We start from the raw sequence: 12614 nt of genomic DNA, 5'->3' as shown, positions 1-12614 counted from the left end.
ATTTTAGTCACCTATATTTAGTTCCTTGTTTAATGGTCATTTAGCTTTTTAGTTAATTAGCTTTTAAGCTTAATTTAGCTTTTAGCTCTTTAATCTTTACTTTAACGTTATGTTCTAATTATAGAACATCGTCTTGTAACCTCTATATATACGTGTGTATATTGTTCAATGTAATCATCGGATTATTGAATCATTCATTCAATTTATTTTTCATGGTATCAGAGCATGGAAATTAAAAATTTCGAAAATTTTTGTTATTAAAATTTTTCGAAGTTTTTATTGAAGAGATTTTATTTTTTTAAAAAAACAGATTTTTTTCTCTTCCTGGGCAGTTTTTTTTTTGCAGGTTGAAAATTTTCCTAATGTTTCTGCAATTTTCGACTAGGGTTTTGACCCTTCTGTTCAAGTCGAAATTTTATTTTGGTTGCAGATTCTTGGTGGGTTTTTTGAGAGCTCAACTGGGTTGTTGTCAAATTTTTTGGGGTGCATCGTTTTCTGTGCCTCGATTTTTGAGCTGCCAGATCTGCATTCTGTTTTCAAATTCTTGGTGGGTTTTTCGAGAGTTTTTCTGGGTGCCTTGTTTTCCATGCCTCAATTTTTGTGCCAGCAAATTTACCTTGGAATTTAAGAACAGTTCACAATTTCTGCTATTTCTGTGGACGTTGGGATTTTTGTTTTTTTTTTGGCACCATTTATGCTGTTTTAAGTGTGCAGAAAATTTTAATTTTTGGGTTTCTTCCAAACCTTGGAATTCGTGCCAAAATTCTCCTATAGGGTTTCAGTTTTTTCAACAGCTGTTTCTATTCTGGTTTTTTTCAAAATCAGATTCTTCTGTCTCTTGCTTTCACTTAGTTGACCTCGATCAACCTCTATTTTCGTGATGGCATCATTAACCAACATCATGTTGGAACACAGTCAGAAGTTCAATGACCGCAACTACAACACCTGGAAACAGCGTATGCTTACCATCTTTGAGTATCGTTGCCTTGATCAGCTTGTTTTGGGCAAGGAATCTCGTCCTACAACAGCAGGTGATGACCAAGACAAACATGATGTGAAGAATCGAGAGGTTGTCATGCTTATCAAACTCTCTGTCACAGATGATCAACTCCCACAGGTACCTTCAGGTAAAACAGCAAAAGAGATCTGGGATCTTTTGAAGGATCTTCATGAAACGTCCAACAAGAGCCGAGCTTTCTTTCTGAAGAATATGTTGTTTTCTATCATGATGGATGAGAAGTCATCTATCCAGGCACATCTTACGAAGATCAAGGACATCCGTGATCAGTTAGAAGCTATAGGTTGAACCATGGTGGAAGAGGATATGGTAGTGATCACGCTGAAAAGCCTTCCCAGATCCTACGAGCATTTCATTGATACGCTCAATATCTCCTCTACTAGTGTTGATTTGAAGTTTCCTGATCTTTGCAACAAGCTGCTCCAACAGGATCGATGGAAGCAACAGTTTGGAAGCAGCGCTAGTTCATCCACTGAACAGGCTTTCACAGCCTCAGCTTCGCATAAGTACAAGGGTAAAGCTCCGTCCTTCCAACAGAAAGGACAAGGTCAAGGTCAACCTCAGCAGTCTTCCAAAAAGAAGAGCTTAGAGTGTTCCTACTATCATATATATGGCCATTTGGTGAAAGATTGCCGGAAATTGATAGCATCCCAGCAATCCAAATAAGGAGGGTCCAAGCAGAAAGCCAATTCTGCCACGCATCCTGATCAAAAGGAATCTGCCTTCTATGCGTTCATGGCCCAAACCTCCTCTGATGATGTTCAATCATCAGCCTGGTACATTGACTTTGGAGCCTCTCGACATTTCACACATCGTCGAGATTGGTTTACTGAGTACATGCCTTTCACTGATTCAATGATCTTTGGTTTACAGAATTTGTGTCAACATTTTGATATGACAGATTTGGGACTTCTCCATTATTGTCTTAGTGTAGAGGTTTGGCAGACTAATAGCCACATTTCATTTCTTGGTCAAAGTATGCCAAGAGCCTACTAGATAAGTTTCGAATGCAAGATTGTAAACTTGCATCTACACCTATGGAGATAGGGCTCAAATTATCAGCCAAATCAGATTCACCTGTAGTGGATGAGTCTTCATTCAGGCAACTAGTGGGCAGCCTCATCTATCTCACCGCCACTAGATCTGACATCAGTTATGCTGTGAGCTATATTTCTCGCTTCATGTCAGCCCCAAAAGTTGAACATTGGGTTGCAGCGAAGCGTGTGCTTAGATATGTGAAGGGCACTCCTGATTTTGGCATTCTGTATAGCAAAAGCAAAGATCCTAGGCTGGTTGGTTTTACAGACTTAGATTGGGCAGGTTGTGTTGATGACAAAAGGTCAACTTCTGGGTATGTTTTCAGCTTGGGTACAGGTGCAGTCACATGGACCAGCAAGAAGCAATAGGCAATAGCTCTTTCCTCGACCGAAGTAGAGTATCGGGGAACTGTTAAGGCAGCATGTGAGGCAATTTGGCTACGTAGGATGCTTGCAGACATGCAAATGTCTCAACCAGGACCTACTCCCTTGTTTTGTGATAATCAAGGGGTTCTAAAATTAGCCAAAATCCAGTCTTCCATGAGCGAACAAAGCATGTGGAGCTTCATTGTCATTTCATCCGCCAGCATGTTGAAGATGGATCAGTGATACTGCAGTACAGTCCTACAGAAGATTAGACTGCAGATATCCTCACCAAGTCCTTGAGCCCGGCAAAGTTTCTCAAATTTAGAGGGCAGCTTGGTGTGATAGATAGCATGACCATTAAGGGAGGGTATTAGAATATTTAATTATATTTTAGTCACCTATATTTAGTTCCTTGTTTAATGGTCATTTAGCTTTTTAGTTAATTAGCTTTTAAGCTTTATTTAGCATTTAGCTCTTTCTTTTTAATTAATTAGCTTTTAAGCTTTATTTAGCATTTAGCTTTTTCTTTTTAGTTAATTAGCTTTTAAGCTTAATTTAGCTTTTAGCTCTTTAATCTTTTACTTTAATGTTATGTTCTAATTATAGAACATCGTCTTGTAACCTCTATATATACGAGAGTATATCGTTCAATGTAATCATCCGATTATTGAATCATTCATTCAATTTATTTTTCAGTTATAAAAGTGTTGTTTTTAGATTTGTTGAACTGATGTTTTTTTCAAATCAACAAGTAAACAAACCTAAAAACAGCAATGAGGGGATTAAGTATTAACTTTACATTTATGACAGCAGTATTTTACTTTTTTAAATTACTTTCTTAAATTAAATTATTTGATTTTGTACTGTTTATTGCAAATTTGCATAAGCTGTTATTGAACAACTGATTAACATTTATTCTTTCAATACTACTCAAATCAGAATTTTGTCTTTTGTGTATCTTCTACTTCTACACTTTGTGCGACCTAAAGTAAGAAAAGAAAAAGTGGAATTCTTATTTGATGAAGGTTGAAAAACAAAGATTACTATTTCTGTGTATCCACTGCTTTTGTGTTTTGTGCAAACTAAAGAAGAAAAACAAAAAGAAAATCCTTGTGTCTTGAGCTTGTGCAAGATTCAGTGACATTATGACATGTACGATAACCATAAATTTCATTTCTTGCACTGTCACTATGAGTTTTACTTCTCACAACATGAGCAATGAAGAGGATCAACAACAGGTTGATCCTATGGGGATTGAATTTGAGACTATGGGTACAGATATGGGGAAGATGGGGTGGTGAATGGGGACACACAAGGGGTGTTGGAGAACTCAATCTATTGATAGTGTTGTTTTTTATTACACTTCCAAGTTATAAGAAGAATTTGCTAAGGGTCCCTTCAATAAGAAGTCCCCTTTAAGACAATTTGCAACCAAATTAAAAGAAAAAATCTAGAGCAATGAGGGGCACTAGATTATGGAGATGTCACTTATGTAAACTTGAATTTCAAGAAAGCATCACAAGAGTTAATGCACACCTTCTTTATGTCAGAGGCAAAGATATAGACGTATGTAAGCAATCGCCACTTGAAAATCGAGTTGAAATAAATAGATTTTGTGGTTGTGGTGATGACCAAAGACTTGTACTTGTTTGCCATCAAGGGATCCCCATCTTAATTTGACTAGTTCAAGGGTAACAAATTCTAGGAAGAAAAATAGAATGACTGCTAGTATTGATACCACAAACATTGTGGCAAAATTATTTAATGTGCGAAATAAGGATGAGGCTGTGATGCCATTGGCAAATTCTTCTTTGCTAATGGCTTTCCATTCCATGTGATTTGCTCCCATTATTGGAAAAGGCAGTGTTAAAACTAATAATAGTTGGACCATTATATATGCAGCCATGGGAAACAAAATTGAGGACAACACTCTTACATATAAACTATTCCAAGTTTAAAATTTTAATTGAGAAAATGAAGGCTATCTTGGTCACTAGAGGATGCAGCATTGTCATAGATAGGTGGACAAATATCAAACATCATCCACTCATGAACATCATGGTTAAATGTACAAAGGGTCCTTACCTCCTAGGGATATTGATTGTTTAGGGTACAACAAGGCTGTTGATTTTCAATTCCAAATGCTTAGGGATGCTATTGGGGAGGTTGGGCTAGACAATGTGGTACAACTAGTGACAAATGTGGCATATGTGTACAAAGCTACAAGGCAATTGATTAAGGCAGCCTACAATCATATTTAGTGGACTCCTTGTTGTATGCATGACATGAATAATCCACTCAAGGATATAGGCAACTTTAGTTGGATCAAAGACGTAGATTTAATGTTGCCAAAGATGTGTTGATGTTTATTTGCAACCATCATATTTGACATGCGCTCTTCAAGACCTTCTCCAAGTAGTTTTTGCAACCCGTAGAGACTAGATATACATTTCACTTCACTCTCTTGGAGAAGATGCTTGAGCCACTACAAGCATTGCAACTAATGATCATGACAATAGAGTGGAACAATGGCCCGATTTTGAGATAGAGCAAGTGAGAGGGTGGAGGTGGTGAAGAGTGATACTTTTTGGAATTATGCACAATACATTGTTATCATAATGATTTCAATCTTCAAAGTCATTAGACATGGAGATGCTAATGCACCTAGCCTTGGAGAGGTCTATAAGTGCATCTACTTGACCAAATGAAGGTTGTACCAAAAAAGACCCCATTGTAGTTCTACAAAAACATATTTAGGCAATCATTCATTGTCAATGGGAGATGCTCAACACTACAATCAACATTGTTGCATGTGCATTGAACCCAAAGTGAGACATGCAAAAGCATGGCAAAGTTATCCCTATACAAGACATTGAGAAGAAGGTAAGGTTCTTGAAGGCTATTCAAAAGATGTATGATTATAATATTATTCATATTGAGTGGACAAAATTTGTCACTCTTCGGGGATATCCATTAGAGGTCAAGATGGATAGGGAGACTATGGCATAGGAGGATCCAATTTTCTGGTGGACTATGTATGGGCATAATTTTTCGACAGCCATAGTAGCCTTTTGTCTATTATACTAGATTTCTAGTCCTTTTGTTGTTGAGAGGAACTCATATAATTATAGCTTCATCCACTACGTTAAGAGCAATATGCTTAGCTCTGAAAGGGCAAATAGACTTATAGTTGTACATAGCACCTTGCATCTCATTGATTGCAATACACTTACTAACAAGGAGAGTCCAATAACCCAATAGGATGTAGAGTGAAAAAAACTAAGACAATTTCATGCTGATGTAGCACAAACAAGGATGGTTGGTATTGCTTTGGAGGATTTTAAATTTGATGAGCCCAGTAATTCGAGTGATAAGTTTGGCATGTACTACTTTGGCGTTGAATGATGATTAGAGGCATTAGGCCATTGGCCAAATGTAATTGAATTTTTAATGTAATCATCAATTAGAATATAATATAACTACACCAATATTTGGCATTTTCATTGTTCAATGCAATATGTGTGTTTCAAAGATTCATTTGCTACTCCTTTCAAAGATGTTATAACTATTTTTTAAGTAGTATATAAATTTGTACCATCCTCTCATCATTCCCTCCCTACCACCACAAAGTTTAAGTCTATATCTCCCCTCATTTCTAGGATAAGACCAATTCTTAGAGACTTTTGGCCTTCAAATCATGTGGTGCAAAATGACCCTCAAATACTTGGGCTAGATTCATCCTCTATATACTTGGTTGTGACTACTTCCCCCCAAGTTGTGCTATGATTGGTTCCCATGCTGATTTGTTGTAATTCATCCTCAAGTCATCATCTTGGGTTTTATGCCACATCACCCATGTGCAAGTAATTTGAGGTTACTTGGGTAAATATTTAACTTGTGTTCTTTTTGAAAATATTTTATCTTCATTTCTTAGACATTTTCTTTTTCTTGAGCAATCATGGTTTTCCACACTCTATCTTTTGCTTGGGCTTTGTGGGTGCAACTCGCATCCTTCTTTGCATCTTTCCATGCCTTCAGCACACTCCTTGTGCTACATTGTACCCATCCCAAGCTTCTTGTACATATCAACTTGAGCAACCTTCCTATATTTTGGCACTTTCTTCCTAACTCTTCTAGCTCAAATACTCATGTTGTCTTTACTACTTTACTTGATTAACATGAAGCCCACAAAAGAATTCTTCAACAACTACTAACATGAACACCATCATGTAGAACTTACAAATAATCTTTCCAACACCTCAACAATGAGTTTAGAAACAGTTTGTAGCAAAATTTAACAGCAACAATGGCTTTAGAATCTCAAACAGCAACAAATAAAAATCATATGGCTGTCAAATTTAACCACACAAAAAACAGAAAGGGTAAGAAAACACCTAAATTGGGCCATGTGTAATGCACATAAATCCTAACTATAAAGTGTCACCTCACTTGTTGATTTCGCCTTTACATCTACTAATCTGAACTTTTCCACCAATGATGTGGCCATGTGTCTACTAATATCACCATTTTGGCCATTGACATCACCTTTTGGACCATTAATGTCACCTTACTGACTATCAATGTCATCTTCACAAACGCTAGCATCACCTCCTTGCATGTTGACATCACCTTCACAATCAATAATGTCACCAATGCAATTCACTACTTTCCTCAAGGGGCTAAGCCAAGAAAATTTTCCAAGGCAAATCTAAGGGAGTAGTCTGGACAAACTTTTTGGTGAACCCAAAATGGAGCATTGACAATTTTTACAAGCAATCCAAAAAAGTAATCAAATCCAATTTCAGCTGCACCCTAACAAGACTTTCTTTAGAAACTTTATCTCTTATGAGATTTAGTGGAGCTATACGTATCCATTTCTTTTCAAATGCAATCTCCTCTATTCCTTTCTTCACAAGATGTAAACCTTAGGTCAGAATGTGTCCCTTTCCTACAAGAACAACTGAATTTCTCTTTCTCAGATGATTCAACCTTTTGAATTACAAAAATTGTAGTTTCATACACAATATGATATCACCACTTCCCCTGCATACTTTACAATAGCATAGGGCCACAACCAAGGGAGTTTTAAGCCCTAAAATATTATAACATCTCAAATTGCACAAAACGTCTATTTTGAATAGTAGTATTAACTTTACAAGCAAAGAGAATGAAAACTAATATGTAAATGTGTCAAAAGACACCAAAGAGAAGAATCAGTTTTGTAATATAAGAAAATAGAATTGGAACGAATTATATGAAAAAGTTTTTGAATCTACGCATACAACTTCCTCATGTGACCAAAGGATAGGCCAACCCAATTAAAACACTAATCCCCATATATCAATAGAAGATTCCTTACACACATCAGCCTCCTACTCTAAGTAGGATCACTATCACAAGGTACATAGGACCAAAATAAGATGAACATAATCCAAAGATGTACCACCACAAGCCCAATAGGCCATTACAAGATAGATTTTACATATTACAAACAGATATTCCCCTATGAGCATCATAAAACCCTACATTAGCTCTCTCATTGTGATAGATAGAGATAAATTTGGTCCTTCCAAGACGAAATTATTGCATACATTTGCTATCACTAACACTAGTCAACATTTCCTGCCTTCATCTTCCCCATCTCCATGCTTCCTTGAGGGGTCCCTCCCTCATAGGACTATTCATACATAGCTTTTAATTTAAATTCAACCCATTGTTTAATTTTATGTTTCTCTAGTGCTTAAGTAATTGGTGACATTTTTTGTTATCCCCCTTTAACACATTATTTCTAAATAAAAATTAATTGTCCTTTTTAAGTCTTGTTGACCTACTTTTGGTCATCTAAGGACATTTGTGCGATTCCTAAAATTCATCTTCAAAGAAAAAAAATCATATAAGCAATCAACCTACATTATGATACTCTATTACTTTCTTAGAACCAGAAAAATTGTGCCAAGCTATTTCTCAAGTCCCCAAATGATCACTTGTGTTTTGTTTGGTTTTGCAATTGGAAATAAAGTGCTCTTAATGCTATTCATTAATAATATTAATATTAGATAAATTAATAAAATTATTTAATTTTATTCTCATGGGCCAACCTATTTGGAAATTTTAATGTTTTCTTGGACGTTGACCTGTTTGTCAAGTCGCTTTGAGCACACCTAACTTTTTGAGATGGGAAACTCAGAAGCTACCCACAAAGTCACAGTCCACTAAAGGAATGCAATGCATAAAGAAGATTGGACTGACTAAACCAAGTGTTGTAAACACACACACACCATTACAAATGGGAGACCCCTCTTTTTGCTTGATAGCTTAGTGTTTTGCCTAGTTTTGCTTAGCTTGGTGATAATTTAAGTCTCTGGCCTTAGAATGAAGAGTTTGGTTTTGTCAAGTCTAGGAGTGAGTCAAGGAATGAAATTGTAAAAGAAAGTCATGTATAAATATGAGAGACAAGGATGAGAATTACGAAATTGCGAACTGGAAAAGTTACAATCTAAGTTATCATCTCCTACGCCAAGCCAAGAAACTTCAAGAATGAACTTCAAAGGAAAAAGCTATGTTACACAGGTAGACATCCATGGCAATGAAGACAATTCTTTCTTGTAATTAGAAGATTCTGCAAAAAGAGTTGACAATGGGAGAGTATAAAATCAAAGATTATTTCTATATTATCAGTATGGAGCATACAAAGGTGGTTTTATGAGTCAAATGGTTCTACTCATTTGATAAATATGAACAGAGTTATCAGACAATGGAGTTATCATTCCAATATAATGGGAAGAAGGTGGTCCTACATGGTCTTTCTAACGGTGGACCCATGACAATTTCAGCTAAGAGGATGGAATGAGCTTTTCACAAAGATCAAGCGGCATTGGCAGTTGAATGTTTAATTACAGACACAAGTCCTCCAAAGGATGGGAGATCCTACAATATGGAAATTCAACCTATTTTGGACAAGAATAGAAAGGTTTCGAAGACGTTCCTCCTGGACTAACACTTGATAGAGGTTTTCAGCATATAAATGAGCTTGAGTAAGGAGCAAAACCAGCCATGACTGTTCCAAATGTCATCCCAAGATATACAAGTAAGAGATTAAGAAGGCAATCAAAGGTCTATTGGATATGGGGCATGTAAGGCCTAGTTCCAACCCATTTGCATCATCCATAGTTTTGATCAAGAAGAAGGATGGGACCATGAGGATGTGTGTCGACTACATAGCCCTCAACAAAAGGACAATCAAAAATTGCTATCCCATACTCAAGATCAATGAAAAGATTAATGAGCTTCATGGAGAAATGCATTTCTTTAGGATTGATTTGCATTTGAGGTATCACCAAATTAAGGTAAGAGATGAGGATGTGGACAAAACAACTTTTAGGTGTCATTATGGGCATTATAAGGTCTTGGTGTGGAGATCTTTGAACATCCAAACTTGAAGGTTCTTGAGGACAAGCAACATCTTGGAGGGGATGACTGTCATGTCCCCAAATGATCGCTTGTGTTTTGTTTGGTTTTGTAGCTCGAAATAAAGTGTTCTTAGATAATATTAATTAAAAATATTAAAATAATATTAATATTAATATTAAATATTTTTATTAAATAAATTCATAGTATTATTTAATTTTGTTCACATGGGCCAACCTATTTAGAAAGTTTCCTTGGAGTTCGACGTGTTTGGCCAGCACCTACATATGGTGTGGAAAAGCTCTTTGAAAGGCATTGAATTTCGTTTGTCAACCACTTTGAGTGCACCTGGCTCTCCGAGACAAAAACCTCAAAAGCTACTCACGGAGTCACAGTCCGTCCACTTAAGGGAGGCAGTGAATGAAGAATATTGGACAAACAAAACCAAGACCCAGAATGAGTTTCACACAAGCCACAATCACAAGCAGCAAATAAACTCTTACACTAGGAGATACAACACCACTCTAAGGTACCTAATCAACTCCAAATCAACTCTCCCAGCAGACTGCCAATCGCCTTCAGATCTTCTGCAAGGTTTCTAGACACCATTGCAATTACCAAGCCTGACTTACATCACAATCATTGTTGTGCAAATCCATGTGTCTAAGTCATTTTGTAGCTCCTAAGTTGTTATAGATGGAGGAAGGAATTTATAGCAAATAAATAGAGTGACAGACAGAAGCTATTATTGGATGTGCCAATTCTAAGGCACTCTATCCTTAATCGTTTCACCAATCTGACTAAAGCCATCAACTTGGAGGAGGCAATTACAAACTCCACTGGTTTGATATAAATCGAAGGCTTGTAAGTGACTATGATCTGATATCATGATTTGATCTATATTTATGATAGTCAATGATTTGAACTGTATTTGTAAATTTGAAAATGGTGATGATGTCTACCTGCATATTTAATCAGTTCAGTTCTTGAGGACTATAAGAACCAAGGATTACATTGTGGTATCGGAAGAGACTATTGTATAAAATAATTATGTTTATCTGCAAATTTGTTGTGCTTGTATACTTTAGAGGTACTAAGCAACTTGCAAGAAAATCTGGGATTTTTCTATTATTCATCTGTGCATATAAATCTGGAAATTATAAGTGGGATGTTTCAATATTGACTACTTTTACTGTGTTCCACAGGGATGCATCCCCAGACCTCAAACTGCCATCCCCATCCTCAATGCCATTTTAATTATACAGGTACGGCAAGGGGCATCACCTGGCTGTCCCAAAAAACCTTAAAATCTTCAAAACACTTCCAAAATGTGTTGCAATAATAGGCAATGCCGCGGGAATGTTTGGCCTTCCCCAAAATAGCTGGAGACATCTGAGAAGTCTCTTGACCATCCCCTGGATGGCCAAATGTCCCCGATGGCAACACAAGTTTGTATAATGTTTTAAAAAAAAACATTAAGGACATTAAGAAAAGACAAACATATCATGACAGCATTATAACAGCAGTATAACATGATAGCATGATACCAACAACAATAAATATATTATGACAACAGTATAACAGCAACATAATTAATCACGACAACATGGCAGCAGCAACAGTAGTATCACAGCAATAGATATCTAATAATTCAGATTCATAGTTAATGATACAAGTTATATAACAGTTAACACTAATAGCAATAATTTGAATTTCTGATTTCATTATTCAAACTTCGATTCAAAGTCTCAAACTTAAAAAAATTTGATATGGCATTAGAGACAGTTATTATTGTCAGTTGCAAAAGAGATTAAAGGTGCATTGCCCATGGTCTGGACATCTCTCTCTCTCTCTCTCTCTCTCTCTCTCTAGCCATGCCCCTCTGCCCCCAAAAAAGACCCTCCACTTGCCACCCAAAACATGTCCCTTTTATCCCACCATCCCCATCCCAAAATGCCATGCAACACAGCTTTTACTGAGACATCATTCAACAACTAAGCATACCATGAACCATCTGGCTTCTGAATATTTTGAATATATTGAACAGCTCTTGAGATGCATGTTTCTATTTCTTGGGATCGGTGTTCTGGATATAGTTTCCTAAAGGCTGCAAGAGCTTGAATGACTGCTGAAGTGCATTCCACGTACCTGAAAATACAAATAAATATTAAAAAAATGTATTTACTAACCTGGACATCCAATAAAAATCACATTATACATGTAAAGGATGAATGAAGAATTACACTTACGAGTAGTCAATGACAATATCTCCAAATGTCTCTGCTGGATTGATTATCTACAAATGTAAATAGAAACGGCAATCACAAAACTTATAAGTTCTAATAAAAAATAAGTATGATGGTAACAAACAGTTTGAATTAATTGTATCAAGGAATCATTTTATTTAGCAAATATATAACCAATTGTGTTGTACTCATACAAAAAAATTCACATTGTGTTACATTTCAAGCTTTATCTTTGTTGTATTTTCTGTCACGAGTCACATTTCATAATTTGCCATGGTTGTCCATGTTATTATTGTCATCTATTAACTGTATCATTTCAGGGCCAACAAATGAGCTTATCCGCCAGAGCAAAGATTGAAGTTCAGGCAATGCAGAATGGCAGAAAATTCATTTTAAGGTATGGAAATTTAATTCCCAGTTAGAAGACATACACCAATGAGAAGACTAACATAGATTTTCAAATTGAAAAATGCAAGATAACTATTGGGCATGTGCCTTTGTGAGTGATGACAAAAAGTTCTGTCACAACCCTCATTTGAA

General features: G+C 36.2%; 1 protein-coding gene across 3 annotated transcripts in view; it reads right to left on the bottom strand.

Moving 5' to 3' along the window:
* LOC131076472 (cycloartenol synthase 2) overlaps window positions 1-12614 on the bottom strand; it is a 232567-nt gene that overhangs the window by 117195 nt on the left and 102758 nt on the right. For all 3 annotated transcript variants that reach the window (XM_058013678.2, XM_058013676.2, XM_058013677.2), the window contains exons 14-15: window positions 12078-12124; window positions 11833-11976 (exon numbers count right to left, since the gene is read on the bottom strand). In XM_058013678.2, coding sequence (XP_057869661.2) covers window positions 11833-11976; window positions 12078-12124 — 191 coding nt within the window. The remainder of the gene's footprint in view (window positions 1-11832; window positions 11977-12077; window positions 12125-12614) is intronic.

This window comes from Cryptomeria japonica, chromosome 5, assembly GCF_030272615.1.
Source record: "Cryptomeria japonica chromosome 5, Sugi_1.0, whole genome shotgun sequence".
Taxonomy (NCBI): Eukaryota; Viridiplantae; Streptophyta; class Pinopsida; order Cupressales; family Cupressaceae; genus Cryptomeria; species Cryptomeria japonica.
This window is presented reverse-complemented; position numbering and strand designations above follow the sequence as displayed.